The 26,167-nt window shown below is 36.3% G+C and overlaps 3 protein-coding genes across 3 annotated transcripts; 1 reads left to right on the plus strand and 2 right to left on the minus strand.

Moving 5' to 3' along the window:
- Positions 1-514: 514 nt before the first annotated feature.
- Positions 515-2,948, plus strand: LOC104243428 (pentatricopeptide repeat-containing protein At1g14470). Its single transcript, XM_009798609.2, has one exon. It carries the CDS (start codon positions 570-572, stop codon positions 2,844-2,846), a length of 2,277 nt encoding a protein of 758 aa, XP_009796911.1. The 5' UTR covers positions 515-569; the 3' UTR covers positions 2,847-2,948.
- A 333-nt stretch (positions 2,949-3,281) lies between these two features.
- LOC104243427 (PHD finger protein Alfin1-like) lies at positions 3,282-8,750 on the minus strand. The gene is made up of 5 exons (XM_009798607.2): positions 7,975-8,750; positions 7,807-7,839; positions 5,938-6,166; positions 3,840-3,960; positions 3,282-3,756 (listed from the first exon to the last, which is right to left on the minus strand). The coding sequence occupies exons 1-5, from the start codon at positions 8,060-8,062 to the stop codon at positions 3,481-3,483; spliced, it is 747 nt and encodes a 248-aa protein (XP_009796909.1). The 5' UTR covers positions 8,063-8,750; the 3' UTR covers positions 3,282-3,480.
- A 5,303-nt stretch (positions 8,751-14,053) lies between these two features.
- Positions 14,054-17,353, minus strand: LOC104243426 (NAC domain-containing protein 35-like). The gene is made up of 4 exons (XM_009798605.2): positions 16,842-17,353; positions 16,217-16,485; positions 15,015-15,718; positions 14,054-14,177 (listed from the first exon to the last, which is right to left on the minus strand). The coding sequence occupies exons 1-4, from the start codon at positions 17,095-17,097 to the stop codon at positions 14,174-14,176; spliced, it is 1,233 nt and encodes a 410-aa protein (XP_009796907.1). The 5' UTR covers positions 17,098-17,353; the 3' UTR covers positions 14,054-14,173.
- Between the last annotated feature and the right edge of the window lie 8,814 nt (positions 17,354-26,167).

The following is a 26,167-nucleotide window of genomic DNA, read 5'->3' on the forward strand; positions in this document are numbered from 1 at the left end:
GTTGTAATCAAAGTGTCATATATAATCAGTGAATTGGAGTAATTGTTAGGTTTTGCAAGTTAGAGTAACTTGTAAGTCAAATAGTTGAAGTAGGAGAACTGGAGAGTATTAAGTCACAGGTTTGTAATCGGTACATTTGGCTCATTGTTTTAGTGAAATTGAAGCTAAAATCCTACGTGGTAGGTCGTAGTTTTTGCAGCTTTTGAGTCGGGTGAAAATTGATGCGTTTACTTTACTGTTTATTTTACTTATACTTAAGAAGTAAGGTAACGAACCAAGTTCTTTAGTAATCTATAAAGGTACTCAAATTAACACAAGTATACAATATCATAACATTGTAGAGAAGATATGCATAGTGTACAAGTCAGGAAAACACTAATAACAATAAGATAGTAGAGCAACCAAAACATAGGCAACATCATATAGTAATAGACTTTTAAGAATATAAAAATGCTAATATAACTACTTGAATGAAAAGAAAGACCTTAACTGCATACTAGTTGTAGGGAACAGTTAAGTTGGTTGACAATAAAAAAAGTCCAACGTTGGCACCGAAACAATGTAATGTAATGTCACACTTGAACACGGCAGCACTAAAAGCGACCAAACTAAACCACTTGAAACAGCTTCATGCACAGCTCTTTCAAAACTCCCTTTACCCCGACAACTACTGGGTGGCGCAGCTCATCAATCTCTGCACGCGCCTCCACGCTCCACCCACATACGTTCGCCGAGTTTTCGACTCGGTCGACCAACCCAATGTCTTCGTTTTCACCAACATTCTCAAGTTCTACTCCCAATTGGGTGCCCACGCTGAGGTACTCTATCTGTTTGACAAAATGCAGAAATACAATGTAACCCCTGATGCGTTTGTATATCCCATTCTCATCAAAGCAGCTGGAAAATGCGGCGTTGTGTTCCATGCTAATTGTATTAAATTGGGTCATGAGTGGGATAGGTTCACTCGCAACGCGATTATGGATATGTATGGAAAATTTGGGCCTTTGGAGATTGCTCGGGAACTGTTTGATGAAATGACCGAGAGAGCTGTTGCGGATTGGAATGCTATGATTTCGGGGTATTGGAATTGGGGGAATGAGGCTGAAGCGAGGAGTTTGTTTGATTTGATGCCTGAGAAGAATGTGGTTACTTGGACTGCAATGGTTACTGGGTATTCGAGGAGGAAAGATTTGGAGAACGCTCGAAGGTACTTCAATCAAATGCCGGAGAGAAATGTTGTGTCGTGGAATGCAATGCTGACGGGGTATGCTCAAAATGGGTCAGTTGAAGAAGTTATAAGGTTGTTTAATGAGATGGTGAGTTGTGGGGTTCGCCCTGATGAAACTACATGGGTTACTGTCATCTCTTCTTATTCTTCGCTTGGTGATGCTAGCCTCGCCGAGGCCCTTGTCAAGATGATAAATGAGAAGGGTGTTCGCTTAAATTGTTTTGCAAAGACTGCGCTACTTGACATGTATGCTAAGTGTGGGAACCTTGCCATGGCTAGGAAGATCTTTGATGAATTAGGTACATATAAGAACTTAGTTACATGGAATGCAATGATTTCGGCGTATGCAAGAGTTGGTGATTTGGCTTCTGCAAGAGAACTCTTTGATACGATGCCTGAGAAGAATGTCATCTCTTGGAATTCAATTATAGCTGGTTATGCTCAAAATGGGCAATCAAAAGTGGCTATTGACCTTTTCAAAGATATGATAGAAAAAGATATGCTGCCAGATGAAGTCACCATGGTTAGTGTGATCTCTGCCTGCGGTCACCTTGGGGCTTTAGAATTTGGCAATTGGGCAGTGAATTTCCTGGAAAAGCATCAAATCACGTTGAGCATTTCAGGGTACAATGCTCTAATTTTCATGTACTCCAAGTGTGGAAGTATGAAAGATGCGAAGAAAGTATTTCAATCAATGGAAACCAGAGATGTAGTTTCCTATAACACATTGATTACAGGTTTTGCAGCTTATGGCAATGGGATTGAGGTTGTTGATCTGTTGTGCAAGATGAAGAAAGGAAATATTGAACCAGATCGAATAACATATATTGGGGTACTAACAGCTTGCAGTCATGGTGGACTGCTAGAAGAAGGTCGAAGGATATTTAACTCAATCAAAGATCCAGACTCTGATCATTATGCGTGCATGGTTGATTTATTAGGTAGAAATGGTAAACTAGACGAAGCAAAATGTTTGATAAAAAGTATGCCAACTCGTCCACACGCAGGTGTATATGGGTCCCTTTTACATGCTAGTCGAGTTCACAAAAGGATAGACCTTGGAGAATTTGCTGCTAAAAAGCTCTTTGAAATAGAACCAGAAAATTCAGGTAATTATGTTTTGCTTTCGAACATATATGCCTCAGCAAGAAGATGGGAAGATGTAGATCGGGTGAGAGGGTTGATGAAAATTGGAGGAGTAATGAAGACAACTGGATGGAGTTGGATTGAACACGAGGGTGAGATGCACAAGTTTATAGTGGGTGATAGGTCACACGTGCAATCAGAAGATATTTATAGAGTGCTGGCTGAAACAAAAAAGAAGATGAGGCTAGCTGGATACATGGCTGATAAGAGCTGTGTTTTAAAAGACGTTGAAGAAGAAGAGATGGAGGAGATGGTAGGGACCCATAGCGAGAAGTTGGCTGTGGCTTTTGCACTTCTTGTTACTGAACCATGTTCGGTCATAAGGGTGGTGAAGAACCTCAGGATATGTAGGGATTGCCACACAGCAATCAAAATCATTTCAAAGTTGGAGGGGAGAGAGATTATTGTAAGGGATAATAATCGATTCCACTGCTTCAGTAAAGGGCAGTGTTCTTGTAAAGACTATTGGTAGTCATGCCATTCTGTGTACCAAACTACAATATCTGATGTTCGGCTCGCACATAAGCATATTTCCTAGTTACAGGAAAATAGTTAGGCTCTGTTTGGCTGGTTACTTTGTTCTACCAACAATCTTTATGTTGTGTGGATAGAAACACACTTGGACATCACAGTTGACCATAGAGAAATGGTTCAGCCAGAGGTTATTGCTTGCTCTGATTCTATTATGAATTGGACAAGTTATAGGGCGGTGATTGTTAGATTGTTTTTGTTCCACCAGCAATTGAATTCATTTCAGTTTCACATAATAACAAGTTTAAGGAGGTTGCTGTTCCCCTATTAAAATTAAGATTCTCAAAAGTTTCTAAATTTCTCATACTACCGCAGCCTGGTATTTAGATAAGCCATTATAGTAAAAGAAAAAGATGAAAATATACCCTCAAACACAAGATGGTAACAGGCACAAATGTAATTATCTAAAACGCAATCCAAAAGCAAGATAAACAGACAGAAAATATTTATGAAAGGGACATCCGATCAGCAAACATTCAACTTTGATACAGATGACACTTCAGTAACTGAGCTAAAAGTTCTAGACCTTCCAACATCACAACTTGATTGATGCTGCTCTTTAAAGTTACCACAATTTAAACTCTAGCTCTCTTGCTACTGCAACTAGGACACTTATACTGCTTGATGTGTTCAGCTTTTGCTGGAGTAATCTTCACACATTTGCCATGGAACCATCTCTCGCAAATATCACAGCAAATCCAGAATTCATCAGTGGCGTAATTATCACCACAAGCTCCACAGAGAGTTGCCCCTTGTTCATCATCTTCTTCTTCTTCCTCCTCCCCACTTTCATCCTCCATTTTAGGTGGAGATATCTTTACTGCCTTGGGTTGGGGTTCTGGCTGTCGAGACTGCAAACCAAAGATGATAGCAAAAATCATTTATGAGAGGAATAAAAATATAATTATACATGTTAGGTCATGTATATGAGAACCTTTCCACTTGATTTGCTTTTGCTGCTATTATTGTGAGCGGCATCATGTGCCTGCTTAGCAGCTCCGGTTACAACCTCAAATACTGTTGGCAGATCATTTATCATTTGGAAAAGCCTCTTCCTGTATACATAATTTCCAGAATAAAACAATTATCCTCTCTAAATTAATATCAGATAACCATTTAACCAATGGAAGCCACATCTATGAGATTGGACTAGCTAGGCAAACTATGGCACTTGACAAATATAAACCAAATTCAAGTTAACATTTATGGACATAGAACACATGATTATGGAACCCCACGCGATCCAACCAGTTTCCCAGTATAAAATCCAGCTTATAAGGATTTCTGTCATAGTTTTGTGTTCCAAGAGATCCTCTAACCTACACGAATAAAGAGTAGAAAAGAAAAGAAAGGGGGGAGGGGGGGATGCTACACAAAAAGTTGCTCCAAGTGTTATACAGCACTTGTGCCATCCTGACATGTTAGACATCCTTCGGTAACTCAAGTAATCACTAACTTATCCAATGATGCTACAGCCAGTATTAATAGCTGATGGTGAACCTCTCAAGATGTCAGACCTCCTTCGGTTCACCCCACTGAGCACTATTTTATTCGATGAACATCCAAAAACACCAGCAGAAGGTAAACATCTCAACATGTCAGGCATCCTTAGTTTCATTAACCAAACACTATCTTAACCAATGATGCCACAAACCAATGCAACTAAGTGAATGAATTTGCTTTTATCTAAAAACTAGCACCTAATAACCTTCCCCAGAATAGAGAAAGGACCAAGAGCATTGCAAATCTTTAATCATTCCCTTTTTAAAATAAGGAAATTGTAAAGAAATTCTATAACCATAACCTAAAAATGGAAGATGTTTGAAATCTCATCACACCAAGAATATCATTGCAACAAGTCATCAATGTGCCCACCAAGACAAAGAAAAACAATTCTTTTCATGATGGAGAGAATATAAAACACCGTCAACTTTGGTTAAAGGTGGATTCCTATATTGGCCAAATAATCTAACTGACAGTAATTCTTCATCCTAGAGTTTCTAACTTGGTTAGTAATTACAGCTAAGACTTATACTTTAGAGGGTTACTGTTTTAAACTCAATATATTTGCAGTTTTGCACCTTCTTGGTGCTTTTGTGAGAATATATTTAACATGAAAAAAATATTTTTAAACTCAATACCATCAATTGACCACAACTCTGTCTATGTGAGACTTGCAAAGCATGGCTGGCCCTATGCCAATAAAGGAGAAGGGTTGTGGTAGATAAATGGCAAGCGTAAGATCGTCTAACTATGATGAATTCCAAATACTGAATCTTGGAGAGTGCAAAGCGGATAAAATGAAGCAGACATAATTTGTTTGGGATAAGGCCTAGTTCATTGGTCAGTTGACTGTTGGGTCAACCTCAGTGAGATACAGCAAACAGGTCAAACACTATGTGGTAAGCGAGAGGACAATAAAAAGGAATATATATACCAATTTCTTCATCAGCGATTGAAGGGTAGAAAAGGGAGCTCCAACTGTCTGGGTTAGAAAAGGGAAAAAAGAGACTTCCATAACATGATTCTTGATTAAATTTCTTCTGTGATTTTTCATGGAACAATGATGTCTCACCTATGAAACAAAAAAAAAAAAAAAAACGGACAGCAAGCATTTAAGCTTTTCTCCCTGAAATCGGTCAGCGGAGCACACAAGTTCTGGATGCACCAATTGCTTATGGAGGTGAGTTTTAAGCAGCATGACGGAAATTAGTATGTGAAAGAAGTAGCTCAACTTATGCCACCACAGCCACCCCCGAAAAGATAAAAAGTGTTGTAGACAAGCAAAGACTACCCGATAGACACTGCAATGACAGAGTTTAGAAGGGAGCACAGAAAATCCACACAATTTATTAGGACGCCAGCACATGGCACAACACTTATTTACATTTGCCAAAAGGTAGCCCCAGCCCCCAATGTCTTCATCAAACAAGATAAACATAAATATGCAAATGAAATACAACAGATAGGAGCAAGGTGGAAAAACAGTAAAAGAAGATGGTGAAATCTAAAGGTAACAGACATTATAATACCTTTCACTCTTGCCGAACCCAAACCGTGCACCAAAGTAGAACGCAACAGAAAGCAACCATGAATCACTGTGAACAGCAACAAGTGATAACCAGTCTTTCTCTTGCATTCCATCACGTGCAAAATTTATGCCTAATGCTGGCTCCGGAAGTTCTGGAGGCACCTCTTCCACAGGGAGGTTTACTTCCCACGTCTCACTAGGAAGCCCATAGAGACACAAGTTCTCCTTTTCTGAAAGTAAAAACATGTGTTAAGTTCAGAAAAGGTTATAAACACTTCATAAAGACATAAATGATCTGCATAAGTAGTCTAAATAAACCAACAATTGAACAACACCCAATGAGGGAAACACCCAACAAGCTCAAAACAAGGGAAAAGAGAGGGTACACTGTGAAGTGAGGGAAAGGGGGGGGGATGAATGATGCGACAACACAAAAGAAAAATCTATTTTCCTGACAACTTCCAAGTCGCAATTCCACGAAGCCCTTAAATAAATACACTGTCATAAAGACTGACACAACTGTTTGATATAGTAGCCGATTGATATACTTTGTGATGAAGGTCATAATCAGAATTTCTGTTAATGGGAAAAAAATAAATAACAGCAACGAAATAAAGAATTTGAACGAGTTCTTCAAATAGAGTTATTTACAGACACTATAATAGATATAAACAAGTTAGACACTGCATCAAAGAAAGAAGTCAAACATCCGGGACAAAGCTACATTATGTTTCACTATTATATCAAATATTTCAAAAACAATTCATGAATTATGGCACAAAAAAGCACCTCTAATCCTGGCAACATGCAAAATAAGGTTTTCCAAATAACAGAACTCTCACCTCCTCAACCCCCCCAAAGAAAAAACCTAAAAAAAAGAACTTGTCCAGAGAGGGAAAAATAGAAGACGAGAACATTTATTAATCACAAGGTGAGAATATACTATCATCACACACTACCACAAACTTCAACCATTTTAATTAAACTGCCTCAAGACACCTTAAGTAACTATACACCAAATGCATCTACATCAAAGTGCTTTCAACACTGCAATCATATTTTTCTATCCTCATAAGTATACCAGTTGATACAATCAGAAAAAATCTGACATTTTTTTTAATGCAACAGACACCGAAACAGGCCTATTCACCCATAGTAAACAAGATTAACGGTTATTAGACTTTTATATCAATGTGATAGAGAAATGATGATCACTGCCACATAAAAGAAGTTTTACAGCTCTTCTTCCTTGAGATTTGATAACAGTCATCAACATTATAACGAAAACACTTCTGACATTGAAACTCTCGCTAAACGACATAACATTCTAAGTAATGATCTCATTGTTACAACTTATTTTGGAATACAGTTTAAGATCATGACACTTTTGTCATAAATGCAGAAGAATTACTCTTTCAAATGAAGACGACAATTAACTACTCGTTAAAGATTTGATCTTTCCATTCCTGCATAACAGCCAAAGAACACATCAAATGCCAAAATGATGCAAACAGACAGAAAGCTCTAACAACGTGTTTTAGACCACCCTACGGGGCAGCAACATTAAAAATTACAGAACTGATACAGTAACACTACAAGAAGCAAATTTATGAAAATCTGATATATTAACAGTCAAAAGGTCCTAATCAAGTGGCTTAATCACTCTATGGACGAAGACGATTTAAAATAAAGTAGGAACATGAAACAACAGAAATTTATAAGAATTAGAAATACAAAGAAAACAATTCCAGAAATTAAAAGCTACTGCATTCAGAAATACAACTCAAGCTCAATTATCCAAAAAGAACCAAATGTACACATATAGATGGACCACAACAATCCAATCAAACACTGAGAAACGAAAACTCACCAGGATCACACTGCTGATAAAACTTCTCAACATCTGCAATAATTAATTAAAAAAAGCAAAAAATCATAATTAGCAAAACCAACAAAATTCAGAAACACCCAGAAAGTGCTTATGCTCAAAAACACATAAAAGCGCATGAGAAAAAAAAAAGGAAACAAATTTACAAACCTACGGTAAGTGCTTTAATTAAACCAGCTCTACGACCTTTGAAATCGTTGAATACTTCTTCTACAGTCCTAGGTACCGGATTTTCCATATTATCCTTTTCTCCACGCAATTTTCAACAAACCCACAAGCAAAAAATTGAGTCTTTGGAAAAACCAAGAATTGGGTAGAAGGGAATTAGGGTTTTGTGCTAAGAGCTAGGGTTTCCTCTTCATGTTTGCCCAAAATTTAAAATTGGCTTGCTATGTGCTGTAAAAATGAAGAAGATAAATAAAAGTTTAATTTTTTATGAGAAATTGTAAGAAGTAATAAGAAAAATTGTAAGAAATGGATATAAAGAGAGAGAAGAAAGAGAGGAAACAGCGGGAAGAAAAAGGAAAGTGCAGGGTGGTGGGGGAGAGGGTTTTAGCAGCTGCCTCTTTTTTTTTTTTTTTTTTTTTTGAGGGTAAGCGCTATTTTAGTAAAATAAATACGTAGTATATACTGTAGTATATTTTTTGGTTTTAAAATTTTTATTTTTTGGTGAAAACTTATTAGATCTATAGGGGTTTCTTTTCTTGTTGGGAGAGATGAGAATTCAGAAATCTGATGCGAAATGCCTTTTTCTTTCTTGTTAAAAATTATAGCCTACTACTTGAGAATTTTTTATTGGTTGGGCCGAAGATTTTGCCTTGGAGAACGAAAAGGTTTCTCTATCTTCTTTTTCTTCTTGTTCTGAGGAAGAGGTGTTAGAATAGAATGATAGTTGTGATTTGTGAGTTTTGATTTTGACATTTGTTAAGCAGAGGGTCTATCCTAACAGTGTTTTAATATTCTAGAGCAAGTCTATATACATATTACTCTCTCTAAATTTTATTTGTGTAAATTTACTTGATTTGTTGTTGTTGCTATTATAGGAGTAAGGGTAAGGATAAGGTCGACATCCGCTCCTTCTGTGAAAATTCGATGTTATTATTGCTAACATTGTTGTTGTCAATAAAAGTTGGACTGGGATAGAAATAACACGAATGGCTTCTTTGCTTATAGTACTTTTTAGTCTTCGTTATCCAATTTGGATGTCCTTGTTTTGTAATCAAAAGTGGAGTAGTTTATATTTTTCACTTTTTTAAAGTGAAAAGTACGGAGGGTGAAATTCGTTGGGTTGTGTCTCGGTTGCAATTGCACCAGTATTCCAAATGAAGTAGCATCGTTTTTTCTCTTTTCTTTAAAAAGAATAGTCATTTTCGGTTAAAGCAAGACAAAGCTTTCATTATTGTATCAAGTATAGTCAGTTCCAAGACGGTTTGGTTATTGTAGTTGATGGCAAACATAAAAGTAGTTTAATTATGATAAAATCCTTTGAGTGGTTTCGAAATGTTCATTTAACCGATGATTCCAACTAATTTGAGAATGTAGGCTCCTGATGCTGGACTTCATCAATGACAGTCACTGCTTCTTCAATCCGAGAATCTGCTTGTTTGTCGCTTAAGGCCTGTGTGGCTTGGTTCAGCTGAGCATGTGGGCGAATGGAGTACCCCCGAAGGCCAATGAAGGCCTGAATACAAGACATTCTAGAAAATGGTCTTCTATTCATACACTTTCAAGAATAGATTAAATGAGACTTTGATTGACAAAGTAGGGGACTGTGAGTCTTGTCTCCTTTCTCTTTGTCCTACTCGGAGGAATGATACTGACTGATTTGTTTTTTCTTTTAGCTTGTAGTTGATTGATTGATCGATGAAAAAGATGAGCCAAAGAGAAAGAAGAAAGAAGCTCTCGAGTAAAAATTGAATTAAAACGCGATTGGTTATACGGGACAACTCCAACATGGAAATAAGCTGAATAGCTTTTTAATCGCTAATTGTCATGTAGTAAAATTACTCTTTATTTTCTCGCATGGTTTCACCATTTCTATGTTTTCCTAAGAGCTCATGTTCTAGTTGGTTTGACTTCTTTTCTCTCCAAATTAAAGACTGTAAATATCAAATGAAAGCCAATAAACAAAAAGGCGTTTTCGAATTTTGACCATCTCATCATCTTAGCAATGGTAGTTGGTGTAAACTACTCAAGAAAAGAGAAGAATGAGTAGTATGTTTATTATTAAAGGAAACAATAGTGCAGTTTTCATTGATTCTGATCTCTTTTTATAAACTTGTTTCACTGCTCTGAACTCACATATACTTTCTAAAACAACCACTTCACAGAACCTGCCATTGGTTCGATTCAGCTTCAAGATCCCATAAAACCTGTAATGGCATTGAATTGAAACTATTCAAAAGCAGTCTGAATTTGATTCCTGATATCTAATTGATTCAGATTACTCGATCACTTCTCTGCGCTATTAGTAGTGAGAATGGTCTCAAAAGTTCTGGTTTTGTCACCACAACTTGGATTTGGCTTGAGGCTTTGTAGTAGTAGTAGTAGTAGTTAGAACAGTTGGTACTCATTTGATAGTATCACTTTTGTTGTGCTGGTAAATACAACGGTTTAAGCAGTTGGGTATTTCAGTTGGATGGTTATTTGTCCCATATTCGGTTAATTCTGTTAGTGATTCCCTATTTTAGGTTTAGTTGCAAATAGCTTCACTACATATGTGATGAGAAGTCACTGTGAATTGTGAATCGGAGGCTTCCTCTCTTTGTTTCTCTAATTTATCCTCTTCTTTACCCTCTATCCACTTTGACCGAATTCCTTCATGGATTGTTCTTCCCCTCAATCCCTTAAATTCTGCTCATCAAGTAGTTTGATCAACACTGGTGGTGGAACTGCACTTTCAGGATAAAATTATTGCCAATGGCAATGGACATTTATGTTGAAAACTCTGGACTTTTTCGGCGCAAGATTTGCAAGATGAGTTATCTGATTTTGATTTTGTGGCTTCAGATGCTGATAGGTATTTGTTTTCTAACGTTAAATCTGCCATTCCTAGTTGTGCTGATGGGCTAAAAGACAAACGTCCCATTAAAATGTTGATTTGTATTGTCGAGCTTCTACTGTTGTGATTGTAGGACGTCCTAATGTAAGGAAATCAGCAGCAAGGAGATTCCAATTTCATTTTTCAAAACACGTCTATTTCTAGTGCAACGGAACACTCCGTTTGATATGTGTCATGTAACTATTATTTGATTTGTCTGTGTATACAAAACTCTACTGAGCATGTTACAGGAGAAGACTAAGAGGTTGCAAAATTAGGCGATTTGCAGTTTATGGAGTTAGATTCTGCTGGGTTTTAGAAGCAGTGGCTTGTTCTGTTTAGGTAGAAGCGACAACATGACTGGAAAGGAGCTGGCAAAAGATGAAGTAGCACTCTTTTATCGTTGATGCAAGGTTAGTCTTGGTATGAGTAACTCTCTCTCTTAAATGTACATACTACTGCTGCTAATATTCCAGAATTTACTTGGACATAATTTCTAAAATAACTTCTCGTTTTTGTCAAATCACATGCCTCAAGACTGATAATCTATCATGAATGGGGTACCTGCATCTTTGCAAACTGGATGTAGAATATCTAACTGAAGTGCGAATTCATTAGTTATCAGCTCACTTCGTCAAGCTTGAATTCTAAATGTAACTGTCACTATATCGTGTTATGACTAGAGACGGAAAACAACCCATTTTTTATGCGGGACACTGGTTGAGGAACAACGCAATTGGAATCAAGACTATTGTGGTGACAAATAAATCTGAGAACTTGATGATGGTGATGGTTCACTTGCTTACATTCCCCATTGTATCTGTTAACATTGCATGACAGCTTTCTACAAGATGTTCCTTCACGTTTTGAATAAACTTTGGCCTTTAACTTTCTCCTTATGTTAGTACTCCTTCTCAGAAAACTGTTCCCTAGTTTACAAAATTGAATACAGCTGTATATTATCCTTCTGACATATCTGCAATATTCCCCCGCCACTTTCAAATCCTGGGTCCGCCTCTAAATATCAATAAGAATATAGTAATCATACATTACGTTACTCTGTTCATCAATTTCAATTATTCAAATACTATACAGAGGTATCTTTTCCCCTTAAACGAACTCCAGCATCTAAACAGATGTGAACTCCAATACTTCAAGCTTGATGTAGAAGTCAAATAATGCTTCCTTGATATGATATGTGCTTTAATTTTTCTAAATATAGAAGACTTTAGTAGCAATTCTTGTAGGTTCTGCAAAATCACTATCATACTGAATCTTCAAGAGAATGACCTATTACTATTAGTAGTTGGACAACCTATATATACGTAGAAGAAAAAGGAGCTCGGAGCAGAGCCGGATCCAGTATTTAGAAGTAGCACTCGGGTGCACATTTACATTCAACCAAAATTTGCTTTGTATATAGGGTATCATTGCTAATATATTATTTTTTTAACGACATGTACATGTATATATCGAATTTTTATCAAACTTTACGGGTGCCGATGACTCCTCATTTGTCCGCCTTTGGTTCGGAGTCTATTCCTACACTACAAATTAAAGAGGTAATTAATGTGCAAGTTTCAAAAAGCCATCGAGATCAATATGTTAATTCTTTTTTCTTATTTCAATTTATAGTAGATTAGTTCATGCAGGTTCAATCATTTCAAATTGAAAAAAATTAGTGAGACACACCAAAATGAGATAATACTCAAATTAATAGTATTCAAGTTAGTAATTATTCATTCTTTTTGGTCTAATAAGAAAAAATCTCAACAGATTTAATTGCATATCAAACAACATTAAACAGTCATTTCCTCTTGACTTGTCTTGGACGGCTAGTGTCACATTGGCCGTTTCCAAATTTTTGTTATAAAGTCATGTCATTCTCCAGTATCTTAGAGCTTGATATCGTTTAGAAAAAAGATTGTTTTTAGTCAATAAAATGACTCAATCTTATGCATACTTGGTCAATTAAATGATTCAAGGTTCTGTCACCTACAAATAAGAAAAACTAAGAAGAGTTCGTTCTTGAACCTTTTATTTTTTCAACTGATTTTTTGCCAATAAAAAATAGACAAAATATTATATGTTAGAAAAGCAACGTATATGAGATTACGAAAGGACTTGTTGTTACAAGAAGATAGATATGGGTTTAGTAAGTATATATATTTTCCTATAATAATGATTCATATTAATAAATAGGAAATTAAGCATGGATAGTAAAATACGAAATTATTTAAACAAGTGTTCTTCATACATTTGAAATAAAAGAGAAAGAATGTAAAAAAGAATAATACATCCAAAGAAGAAAATAAACCATATATTGTTATCAGCAATCCGCACTTCCCTTTGAAATTGAAGAACGTAACCTCTCCACCAAATAATTATTTTTTGAAAAAAATATTAGTCCAAGATAGTATATATAATTTCAGCCAATTATACCATCCAATTAAATATGGCTTTCCAAACAGGATCAAAATCACATTTTCGTCGTATTACACGTGAATTTGGAATGTGCTTGGCCTAGTCATTTCATAATTCCGTCCCGCCACTTAATATAAAGCTCTTTTAATAAATAGGAAATTCTAATTAGTAATTAATAAGGCTCTTACTCTTCTACCCTCTAATTAGGAAAACAACTTTTGACAATCAAATACTCTAAACTTAACAGTTTGTGAGAACACGTTTATCTTTTTTTGGGTTTTCCAGCCGGTGTTCGGTAACCGTATTTGACCCCGGCTATATCCGAATTCGCGCTGCGTAGGGTCCCATTGGGGGGGAGGAGGGAGTACCCCATTGGGGGGGAGCGCTCCCTATCAAGAATTTTTCCATACTCAAAACTCGAACCCAAGACCTCTGGTTAAGGGAAGAACAATCTCATCTACTGCACCACATCCTTTAATGGTAGAAAACGTTCATCTAAAATACCAAAACATGCAACCTCTCAATGGCGCACATATACCCTCTCCCTCTAGTCACAAATGTTAAGAAAATGTACAAGATAATATTTCTCCTTGATGGATAAATAGAGTAGCATTTTGTTAGAACGATGTAAAGAACTTTTTAGACTAGCCGACACATATATATAGAAAAGATAATCTCAAGAAATAACGTAGCTATATATATAAATAAATTGGATCTAGTACTGATATTTTACTCAACAATGAAATATTTGTAATGGATTAGTTACCACCAGAACTATTCAGGCAAATCTTGATGTACAATTAATTTGTCTTCTATATAGATGTTGGCTTGTGAAAATGCGTTCCTTTTCCAACATTTTCCATATGCAGTTTTGTCTCTTCATAGTCATCTGTGAATCAATCATATTATATCATTATTTCTCATGAATAACAGTATGTTTATTGGAACAATAGACAGTCAGCTTTTTATGTTCATCCCTTTTGATTCCAAAAACTTCAATGGAAACGATTTTGCCTCTTTATCATTTTGTTAGCTGTATACCTGAATAATGAAGGGACATATACTAGACCCGTGGGGGACGCAGGTGGTTGCAAGCGGGTTCAACTGAACCGGCTTTATCAAAAAATAATACTGTATATATGTATAAATTAGGATTAAAGCTACGTAAATTTTGTATAAATATTTTATTTGAGCCTACTTGACAATTACTATTTTGCGATTAAAGTTATATACTTCTAAGATTGAACCCGCTTGCACAAAATTCTGGGTCCACCACTGTACAAGGCACAGTGTTTTGATTCCTAAAATAATTCTAGATATAATTAGTAGGTATTTTTCTTTTGCTTAATAGTAGAAAGTAAAAGTAATTCACTCCATTAGTACTTCCTCTCCAAATTTTCCCAAATATATGTCAAAGCTAAAACTTGTAAACAAGAAGGCCTTTAACTCGATATAATCAACAAAAACAAAAATGTTGGATACCATAGAAGTTAATGAATTAATTAACTATAATTAACCTTTTTCCTTATTGAAAAGTACAGCTAAATCACATATTTAATCAAGTACCGATAGTAAGAGAAATTACAATTAACTAAAAACTAATAATCTAACTAAGATCCCAAAACCCTAACAAAGGTACCATGCACATTATTTTGACCACTGCTAGTAAAAATATAGAGCTCTATGTATATATATATGTCTATTAGTAGCTTATTCATAAGACTACCTGAAGGGGTTATTGGGTTGGTAGTCTTTACAGTTTGCATCAGTTTGAATTGAACTCCATTCCCATAATCTGTCTGAAAAAGACGACGAGGACGACTGAAGAGATCCTTGGAACAATAAAGATTGAGGCTGCGCATGTTGTGGTAATACTTGTGGCTGCAAAAATTGCTGGGATGCAACAGCAGGAATATGGTTAATGGGATTATTATGAAAATTCTGATTATGAAACACGACCTGCTGATCTAAGTTGATTAGTTTGTGGAGATCATCGACTACAGCACCAGTACTACTCTGTGAGACTAACGAAGCAAAAGGCGATAAGGAGCTGGATGTTGTAAGGAGGGCTGAAGTGACTGTGTCCCTAGCCATGGGGTCTAACGCGATGGAATTGTAAGAATTTGAAAGGGAATTGAGGCCGAGAGATGTAGCGACGTGATGATGATGGTGGTGATCAGTGCTAGTACTGCTTGCACTTGTTTCAGTACTCAATTTTTCATCAATTTGCTGTTGGGAGGTTTGACCTGCTACATATGGTGAGATCAATGAATTTTGTACTACTTGTTGATGGTGTTGTTTCTTGATTGAATTAGTTGTCCCTCTTGAGGAAGAAGAAGATGATGCTCTTGTTGTGGGAAGTGATCGAGGGAGAGATGGATGGTCTTCTACTCCAGATCTTTTATGGACACGACACAGTGAAATTTCAGCCTGAAAAACATCGTATAGATTCATTCAGTAACTTACACAACAATCAAAATTTGACCTCTTGTGAATTGAAAAAAAGGATCAGGAGGTCATAAATTCGTAACTTCCATGCATGTTAATATATTGGATCTACGTTTTCGTCATGGGCATTTAAAAATTAAACTCAACTAAATTTATGATTAAATGAATCCCTTGTCAACTTGGTAAACTACGTGCATTTGTTCTATTCACATTTTTCTTCCTCATATGTTGCCCTTTTCATCTTCTATGAGCTTAATCTTAACATTGAGAATGAAAAATTAGTAGTATTAGGTTTTCTAATGAACCATTAATTGGAGCTAACATTGATTGATTCTGTAGCTTCCCACTTTTGAATAAATAGTAGGTCAATAGTCAAGCTTGATATGCACATCTTTGTAACCAAGAACACCATAAGACGGTCAAGAAATGAGGAATTTGTGAAGTTACTCTTATTATAGAGCAATTAATTGAATCCATTACCTTTTGTAGGCGTTCAGTCTCATGCTGTGGCAGACGATATTCATTCATAATCCAACTAGTTCTAATCCCCTTAGGAGCTTTGCCGGAGTAGAAAACCAATGTCTTTTTCAGGCCAATCGACCGCGAATTCTCGCTTCGAATCATTCTATCAGCTCCAGTAGCTTTCCAGTAACCTGAAGTTGTCACCCTATTAGGCCTGTCCCCATTTCTGTACTTCCGATCTCTTGGTACATAGAAATACCATTCCTTCTCTCCAATTGATGCCAACGCTAAAACCAACAAAGCAAACCAAGTTATAAAACTTACAAGAAAACCCCCTAAACACTTCCAAGATTATGTGCTAGCACCAAGAGGCGGATGCAATATTTGTACCATTAATTGTCTCAACTTTACTCAGTATATTCGACATGGAAACATTAAATTCTGAACTCATAATTTCAAAAGTACAACAAGTTAAAGAACGAAAGGGTTGAACCCATCAAGTTTAAAATTCTAAATCCGCCTCTACTAGTACCAATATCAATACGGAGAATGATTGAGAAAAAATAGGAAAAGTGAAAGAGTAAGAGATTGGAATTCAGTGAAATAGGGAGATAAAAGGAGAGTAGAAAATTAATATATATACCAGGAAGCTCCCAAGGGTCATAGCGATAAAGATCAAGAAAAGTGATGAGTTCAACATTAAAACGCTTGCCTTCAACCTTACGGCGAAGATAAAACTCTACAAGTTCTTCTTCAGTAGGGTGGAAACGAAAACCAGGCATGACCATGTCATGTTCATGATCATCATCATCATCTTTAATGGTGTTGTTAATGTTGTCGATGGTGTCATCTTGTTGGCTTTGGCTCATGATGATGCTTGTAAATGGGACAATTGCCATAAAAATACTAAACTAGTATGAACTTTAATTTCTTTAGTAACAGTAACTTGTCATAAAGGGAATCCAACTCCCAATTATCTTTAGGCTAAAAAGTGGGAGTTGCTTCGTCCCCTTTATATTACCTGGATTTATTGTACGATAATGCAAGCTGTGGATGAGAGATATGAACAGAAAACAAACCCACACAAGTCAAAGTCTTAACTATAGTCCTCTCTCTTACTCTAGAGGGTAGAAGAAAATGTGGAGTTTCTTTTTTTTTTTTTTTTGCATGGGGTGGGGTAGGAGTTATTAGAAAGATCTACATAGCTATCAGACCCTACATGAGAAGATGTTGAGTTAAGATGAGAAAAAGACATCACAAAAAAATATGACAGGGTGTCTAGCGGTGGGTTTGGAGGTTTCTTAATTATCCCCTGTTGAAGTTATTTTCGTTTAGTTACTAGTACTACTTTCTTACCCAAGATTTCACATTCAAGAGTTATCTCTAACGACTTTAATATGAAAAGTGTTGAGTATTGAAATTTTGATGATTAACAAAGTTTGTACAGATAAAATGCTCTAAGAACAAGGTCCTCAACATAGATGCTTAACTGCTGTGCTCTAAGAACCAGCTCCTCAAGGTTGATGATAGCACGTTTTTGCAAGACACTTTATCTCAAAGTTACCCAGGTCCGAATTTGTGGGACGAGGACTGCTAAACATGATAAGGGTTGTTGCCCAGGAAGATACGCTTGCATAAATGAGAGATAAGAGTCCCAAGACTTGTGGAGTCCTTGGAGCAGTAAGAATTCTATCAAACGAGAAACTGATTATGCATAGGACTCCTAAAAGAATTCAGATTCTAGGGAATTTAAATACTATCTTTTTAGACTACTGAGATCAACCCTTTACACATCAACTGAAGAACTACATTTTCATATACTCGAGTCGAGTACCTGTGTTGTGTTCATCTTGAGTCAGTCTAGTAAATGTATTTTAGGAAATCAAGTTGGAATCAAAGTGTCATATATAATCAATGAATTGGAGTGAGTGTTTGATTTTGCAAGTTAGAATAACTTATAAATCAAATAGTTGAAGTAGGATAACTGGAAAGTATTGAGTTACAGATTTATAATCGATACATTTGGCTCATTGTTCTAGTAAAGTTGAAGCTAAAATCCCACGTGGTAGGTCATGGTTTTTGTACCTTTAGAGCCGGATAATTTTCTACATAAAATTATTGTATTTACTTTACTGTTTATTTTACCTTATGCGTAATAAGTAAGGTAATGAACCAACTTTTTTAGTAATCCAAAAAAGCACTCAAACTAACAATTGGTATCAAAGCAGGTCGTTTCATACACGATTAACACTTAGAGAGATCTTGAAAAAAAATGAGTGATCCGTCTGGATTTAACGAAGGATAGTCAACTACTAGACCACCTCTATTTAATGATAAATACTACAGTTGGTAAAAAGCAAGAATGAAAGATTTCCTGATGGCAGAAGACTGTGAACTATGGACCATAGTGAACCAAGGTCCACTAACTCCTACTAAACAAAATGGGCAAAATGAAAATGTTCTCAAAGACCCCTCTGAATTTGTAGCAACAAATTTCAGAATGATGGAGAAGAATGCAAAGGCTAAGAAAATCCTTATCTATTGACTTAGTTTTGATGAGTACAACAGGATATCAGCTTGCTCTAATGCAAAGGAGATCTGGGATGCACTTAAAACTGTTCATGAAGGAACAAACCAAGTGAAGAAATAAAGGATTGAATTTCTTATGAGGAACTATGAGCTCTTCTCCATGAAGGAGTCTGAGCCCATCCAAGAGATGATGACTAGGTTTACTATAATAACAAATGAACTGAAATCACTTGGGAAGGTATTTACTTCAGAAGAGTTGGTTAGCAAAGTTTAAGGATTCTTATAGCTTCATGAGAATCAAAAGCCACAGCTATTTAGGAAGCCAAGGAGATGGATAAGATATCGCTTGATGAGTTGGTTGGAAACTTAAAGACTCATGAAATGAGAAAGATAGAACTGCGCCAAAGAAGAACCAAGAAGGGATAAGGCCTTGGCTCTTAAGTCATCTGAAGAAGATGAATCTGACAGTGATGATCCTAACCTAGCAATGTTTTCTAAGTTCATGAGGAATTCCAAAAATGTATCTAAGAGAGAGAACAATGGTAAGCCTAAACTGATCGACAAAGCCACTTATGATGGGTGCTACAAGTGTAAAGAGCTAGATCACATGGTCAAATAGTGCCAAATGTGGGAAATTGAGTGGAATAAAGAAAGAGCTAAAAAGGAGAAACAGGAAAAACTAAGAGAGAAAGGTCCAAACAACGGAAAATTTTTAGGTAAGGATTCACTGAAGCAATGAAGCAGTCTTTTCTAGCATCATATGAGGACAATGGAAGTGATAAAGAAAAAGATAAAGAGGATGGGGCCACAAGTCTCTATGCTGTAATTGATGCACATCAGACAGTGGAAACAGAACCTCCAGTACATCTTGGAATACACATTGGAATACCTCTTCTATTTGATGGACATCACTATGATAAATGAAAGATGTTGGAAACATTCCTTCAAACCACTAACTTTGATCTATGGCTGATTATCAGTCATGGACTAATCATCCCCACCAAAGTGGATAGAGAAGGAAACAAATAAAACAAGAGAGAAGAGGCTTATAATAATAAAGATTATCATGTAATCCAGAAAAATGCTAAAGTAAGGGACCTGTTCAACAGAATTTTGCCCAGAAATATTCTCTACGAGGTGCCATCTTGCATTTCTGCTCATGATATATGTTGAGGACCTTGGAAACAGATTTTGGAGATGAAAGCCTCGAGGTGGCGCTGATAGCAATTGAGGAAAGCCAAACATAAGAACAAGTGATAGGGATGATGTCCATGAGTGATTCAGAGACTGAAGATGAGACAAATCAGGTAAGTGTCTTTAACTTGAAATAAACCATTCATGTTATGTCTAAAAAATAGCTAATGGCTATAACTGTGGCCATGATGAGTAATATGGACAAGATGAGTAATGGAAATGATCAATTAATAAGCAATATTTCATGTGTTAAACTTGACCTCAAAGAACTTGAATCTGACAATGATGATCTTGAAGGACAGGTCCAAGACCTTCAGAACTAGGTTCTTGAGCTCATTTCTAAAAATGATAAATCATCTGATACACACAGTAAAGAAAAAATGAGTGATATGCAAGATAAGCTTCAAAAAGGAACCAAAAGAGGCTAAAGATAATCTTTGTGATGTTGAATGTAAAGTATTGCAAGAAAATCTAGAAAAAGCTAAATATGAACTATCTAGGCTAAGGAAGTGGCATAGATCCTTATATGCATTAAATTGGCTTAATGAAAACTACAGCATTAACAAACCAGGAATTGGCTATAAAAAACTTGTTCCTAAATTGATCCAAGGTATGTAAGAATTTCTGATAACAAGATGTGCACTCATTGTGGGAAGGAAGGATACTTTAGAGATACTTTCCCTACCTTAATTCATGCTCAGTTTAAGAGCACTTATGATATTGCTAAAAATGTGAAGAAGGAAGAAGAACCAAAAGTCAAGCCTCTTGTCCAAACTAAGATGTTAAAGTCAACAAGAAAACAGTTGTTAATCCGCTTCCCTTCTGGGCAGGATAAAATATGATTCATCATTTTTTAAATAAAAGGGACACAAGCTTCTCTGGGTTCCCAAGACTAAATTGTGATTTCTGGTGCAAGCTAAAGTGGGAGGAAACAATCAAGACTGGTATCTAGACAATGGTTGCTCAAGACATATGACTGGAGAAAAGAAAATTTTCTCTCGCTAATAACCTTCTAAGAAGGGAGTGTATCATTTAAAAATGAGAAAAATGAATAGATAATAGGTATTGGTAAGGCCGGTAAGTCACTCTCTCATGCTATAAAAGATGTGTATTATGTAATAGGACTTAAACATAATCTCCTTAGCATTTCTCAAATGTGTGATAAAGGAAATGAGATAAAATTTAATTTCTAAATCTGCACTGTCACTAAGCTTGATATTGATGAAATTGTGTTAAAGGATAAGAGACACAACAATGTCTATAAGATATCCATTATATCTTTTCCTCAGAGTGAGCACACATGCTTTAGTGTAGTGGAAGATGACCCACTGTTATGGCATAGAAAACTAGGACATGCTAGTCTATCTCAACTCAGCAAGTTGGCAGCGAAGGACCTGGTCCTTGGACTACCAAAAGTTGAGTTCACCTCAGACAAGGTATGTGATGCTTGTGTCAGAGAAAAACATGTAAGGTCGTCTTTTAAATCTAAAAAGGTTGTCAACTTCCAAACCCTTGGAACTCCTTCACATGGACCTATGTGGACCAATAAGAGTGAGGAGAAGGGGAGGCAAGAGGTATGTATTTGTCATTGTAGATGACTTTTTAGGTACACATGGACCTTATTTTTGGAATCTAAAGATGAAACTTTTGATATTTTTTGTGTGTTTGTCAGAATGATCCAACAAAATCTGGTTGTGATGTTTTAAGTATAAGAACAGACCATGGAACTGAGTTTGAAAATTCTAAATTCCTTGAGTTCTGTAGCATACATGGAATTGATCATAGCTTCTCTTCACCAAGAACTCCCCAACAAAATGGTATTATGAAAAGAAAGAATAGATCTCTAGAAGATATGGGGAGGACCATGCTGATTGAAATTGGGCTGCCTAAGAGCTTTTGGGCTGAGGAAGTCAATATTGTTTGTTACTTGCTAAATAGCTATATGGTCAGACCCATTCTTGAGAAAACTCCCTATGAGTTACTTCGAGAAAGAAAGCCCAACATCTCTCACCTAAGAGCTTTCGGGTGCAAATGTTTTGTGCACAATAATGGCAAAAAAGCTCTAGGTAAGTTTGATAACAGAAGTAATGAGGAAATTTTCTTGGGTTACTCACCACATAGTAAATCTTACAAAGTTCTTAATAAAAGAACTATGTGCGTAGAAAAAAATGTTCATGTTATTTTTGATGAATCTAACAACATGGCTAAGAAAGGTCTACAAGATGAAGACTATGACATAGGACTCACTGATGAAGGAGCTTCTAAAGAACTTGAACATTAATATGAAGATGGATCAGAAGATCCTAAGGAAGTTGAAAGTGATCATGAGGTACAAGAAGAAGAGAGAACTACTTTGACTGCTAACCAGACTGATGAAGTTGTACCTACTAACATTATTCCTTTGGTCACTCCTTGGGTGAACCATCTTTGAGGATGCTGATTAGACCTTGGAAACATCAAAGTTCACACCCCCTTGAGAAAATCATCTCCGATCCTAATGCTGGAGTGTAAACTAGGCCATCTTTGAGAAATTTGTGCACTTACAACATTCCTCTTGCAGGTTCACCCTAGGAATATAAAACATGCTCTGAAGGATCCATATTGGATTAAAGCCATGCAAGAGGAGCTAAATCAGTTTGAAAGAAGTAAGGTTTGTCACTTGGTGCAAAGACCTAAGAACAAAACTATCATATATACCCGATGGGTATTCATAAACAAGATGGATGAGCAAGGAAATATAACAAGGAACAAAGCCGGACTTGTGGTTCAGGAATATAATCAAGAAGAAAGAATTGACTATGATAAGACATTTATACCTATTGATAGAATGGAAGCTATAAGGATGCTAATAGTTTTTACTGCACACATGAAGTTCACCCTATATTCTATAGATGTACAGAGTACATTTTTGAACATTTACCTAAAAGATGAAGTATTTGTTTTAAACAACCTCATGGGTTTGAGAGTGAAGAATTTCCTGACTATGTGTTCAAGTTAGACAAAACCCTGTATGACTGAAACATGTTCCAAGAGCTTGGCATGAAAGACTCTCAAAATTCATCTTAACCAATAACTTTGTAAGTTTATGAGGAGTAAAGAAAAAACTGTTCTGATTGTAGAAGTATATGTGGATGAATGAAGCAATGTGCAAGGAATTTGCTGAGATGACAGGGAATGAGTTTGAAATGAGCATGGTGGGTGAATTGAACTTCTTGGGGTTACAAATTAAGCAAACACCAACTGGAACCATGGTACATCAGCAAAAATACATCAAGGAACTGCTAAAGAAATTTAACATAGACTCTTCTAAGTCCTTAGATATTTTCATTGCCATAGCAACAAAGCTGGACCTTGATGAATGAGAAAAAAATGTTGAAAAGAAGCTATATAGAGGAATGATTGGGTCACTGTTGTATCTTACATCAAGCATGCTTGATATTGTATTTAGTATGGGATTGTCTGCAAGATTTTAGGCAAATCCCAAAGAGTCTCTTCTAAAGGATATCAAAAAGATACTAAGATATCTAAAAGGGACTCCTAATTTGTGTCTGTGGTATCCTAGAGGGTATAGTTTTGATTTAGGTGGTTATGCTGATACTAATTATGCAGGTTTTCATATTGACAGAGAAATCACTTCAGGAACATCACACTTTCTTGGTTCTTGCCTAGTGTCTTGGGTAACAAATAAGCAAAACTTAGTGGTTTTATCTACACTTGAAGTAGAATATGTGGCAGCATCATCTTGTTGTGCTTAGTTGTTGTGGTTAAGACAACAACTATGGGACTATGGTATTTTTATTGATTATGTTCTTGTATTTTATGATATAACTAGTTCCATAAATATTGCTAAAAATCCCTATCAACACAAGATAACTAATCACATTGACATTATATATCACTTTCTTAGAGACAATGTTGAATAGAGAAATATCTCAATTAACTTATGTAAAACTAAAAACCAAATTGCTGATATTTTTACTAAAGCTCTGAGTAAGGATCACTTTGAAAGGAATAGACTGGATTTTGGTCCAATTAATACTTCTAACTATGTTGAACCCCAATGATTGGCTAGAAAATTTATAATAAGATGTAGATGGTCGAGTACAATGTGTTTGATTCAATCTCGTGCTTGTTTTGAGTACAGACACTCGTCCAGAAAAGTCTAGCTAATAACAATGTCTTATGATACTAACCTATAGTGCTGAAGCTTTATTGCATAAATGAGTAAGGAGTTACTAAGGAATTGATTCTTTGACTCAAGTACGCGACATATTATCTTAATTCTTTGGGGCTTAATATTTGAAATTACTGCAATGCTCAGACTCTTTAATCCAGTTAGCATCACCCTTAGTTGTCATCCAGTTAAAGATTAAGGGAGAATCCTATAGCAATTAGAGTCTAATTACTACTAAAATTCCAACAGTCAAAAGTAACTGTTATTAGAGTCCCACTAGAACTCAAATTCGGTTACTCTTTTTCTTCCAATCAAATCAGAAGTTTCCTCTTTAAAAGTCCCCTTGTGATATGTTTCTCAGACCCCATTGTTCCTCTCAAACCCTAAGTAAGAATCAAGAAATATTTCTCTGTTTCCTCATCAATTTCATTCTCTCCTCACTATGCATAAATCTAGCCAAACCCTCTCTAAAGCAAAATCATCATCCAAGACTGAAACCAAACCCAAGATCATGAAACCCAAAGCAAAGAAAAGTACAATCATCAAGTGAACATGCACCCGCACCTATTCCTTCTTCACATACACCATCCATTGTACCTGTACCATCGTCCCCTGTTCATGTTTCACCCACTATTACCACTTCTACTGGACCTTCTCTAGCAAAACCACCTTCCATTGTACCTGTGTCTACTTCGAAAAACATCTCTAAGTTTACTAGGATCAAGGCTACGTCAAGGAAATCTGTTAGGAGTGGCATGGTAATAATTGATGTTGCTGCTAAGGTGGACATAATGGTTAAGGAAGCTGTGGCTCGGGGGAATCAATGTCAACTACTACAGATCAGGTAAAATTGCCTCCATCAAATTTAAATGTTCTTATTTCTGCTATTGATGTTTCACCCTTAGATATTGTTCCACCCACAAGTGATAAACTATGAGTGGGGAAACTTACTATAGAAACAGACGTTGCAACTCAGGAGAAAATGGTAGATACCACCAATGTTATGCCTATGGTTGGGGGGAAACTGAGAAAAAACCAGTGAATCAAGAGGCTTTAGATAGTCTCTCTTTCAGCTAGATTAAGGATGAGGATGATTATAGAGGCGAGGAAGAAGGATGAGTGGTGGCTAGTCATGAGAAGCTTTAGGGTCAGGACATGGCTTAAGATACTGATGAGAAAAAGAGTGATAATGAGTGGGAATCTGGTGAGGGAAAGGAGAGTGAGGCAGAAGATAATTTAGATGAACAAGTGGGAAATTCTGGAGAGAGGAAGAAAAATATAGTGCGGAAAAAGATGATTATGAGAGTGAAGGTGAGGAAGAAGAAAAGCGATGTGAAAGTGAGTGAAAAGAAAATGTAAATGGGGAATCTGAAGGCTCTACGGCTATTGCGAACACTATCATAGCCCCTTCAGAAGAAGCAAGTGGATAGAAAAGGGCCGAAGAAACTGGCCTCTGTTAACTCTTTTTACTGGAGATGAGGAGATTAGCAGTGATGAGGATGATTTACCACTGTCTGCAGTAGGGAAGAAGAGCAAGAAGGCCCATGTGAAAGAAACAAAGTCAATTATCCCTACAAGAAAAAAAGTGGCTCCTCCTGCTAGGATTCCTCTCACAAGGAGTAAAAGAAAGGTTGTTGATGAACAAATTATTAAGGAGTCAAGAGGTACCAAGAAGCCAAGGAAGTAAGTTCCAGTGTTGAACATGTGGTTGAGTTGGATGAAGAAGATGAGTCAGATTCTACTTTGTAAGAAAAGACATCAGCACAGAATAAGAAGGTTGTTAAACCTATTAAGGCAGCTACTACATCTAAGAAGGCCAGTAAAGGAAATAAAAAAGAAGGGTATGTTTGCTGTGGTTGATAGGCTCACTGAGTTCAGGAACAAAAAAGTGTTGAATGGGAAATTTTTTGCAAACAATGATGAGAAAGGGATAACTCAGTTAGTTGAAAAACTTAAGCTACAGGGATGGAGACACATGTTTGTTAAGGCATTCCCTCCTATGTGTGCCTGTTGTGGTGGAATTCTATGTCAACTTCCAATTTGATAGCAAAGTGGTCAAGAGTTCTGTAAGA

Source organism: Nicotiana sylvestris, chromosome 1 (genome assembly GCF_000393655.2).
Source record: "Nicotiana sylvestris chromosome 1, ASM39365v2, whole genome shotgun sequence".
NCBI lineage: Eukaryota > Viridiplantae > Streptophyta > Magnoliopsida > Solanales > Solanaceae > Nicotiana > Nicotiana sylvestris.

Excerpts from the sequence above, each read along its gene's own strand:
- LOC104243428 (XM_009798609.2), top strand. The coding sequence starts at position 570 with ATGTCACACTTGAACACGGCAGCACTAAAAGCGACCAAACTAAACCAC.
- LOC104243427 (XM_009798607.2), bottom strand. The coding sequence starts at position 8,062 with ATGGAAAATCCGGTACCTAGGACTGTAGAAGAAGTATTCAACGATTTC. Across the intron at positions 7,840-7,974 it reads AATTAAAGCACTTACCGTAG|ATGTTGAGAAGTTTTATCAG; the intron begins GTTTGTAAATTT and ends TAATTATTGCAG. Across the intron at positions 3,961-5,937 it reads GGGTTCGGCAAGAGTGAAAG|GAAGAGGCTTTTCCAAATGA; the intron begins GTATTATAATGT and ends TTATGTATACAG.
- LOC104243426 (XM_009798605.2), bottom strand. The coding sequence starts at position 17,097 with ATGGCAATTGTCCCATTTACAAGCATCATCATGAGCCAAAGCCAACAA. Across the intron at positions 16,486-16,841 it reads TGACCCTTGGGAGCTTCCTG|CGTTGGCATCAATTGGAGAG; the intron begins GTATATATATTA and ends TGTTGGTTTTAG. Across the intron at positions 15,719-16,216 it reads AGACTGAACGCCTACAAAAG|GCTGAAATTTCACTGTGTCG; the intron begins GTAATGGATTCA and ends GATGTTTTTCAG.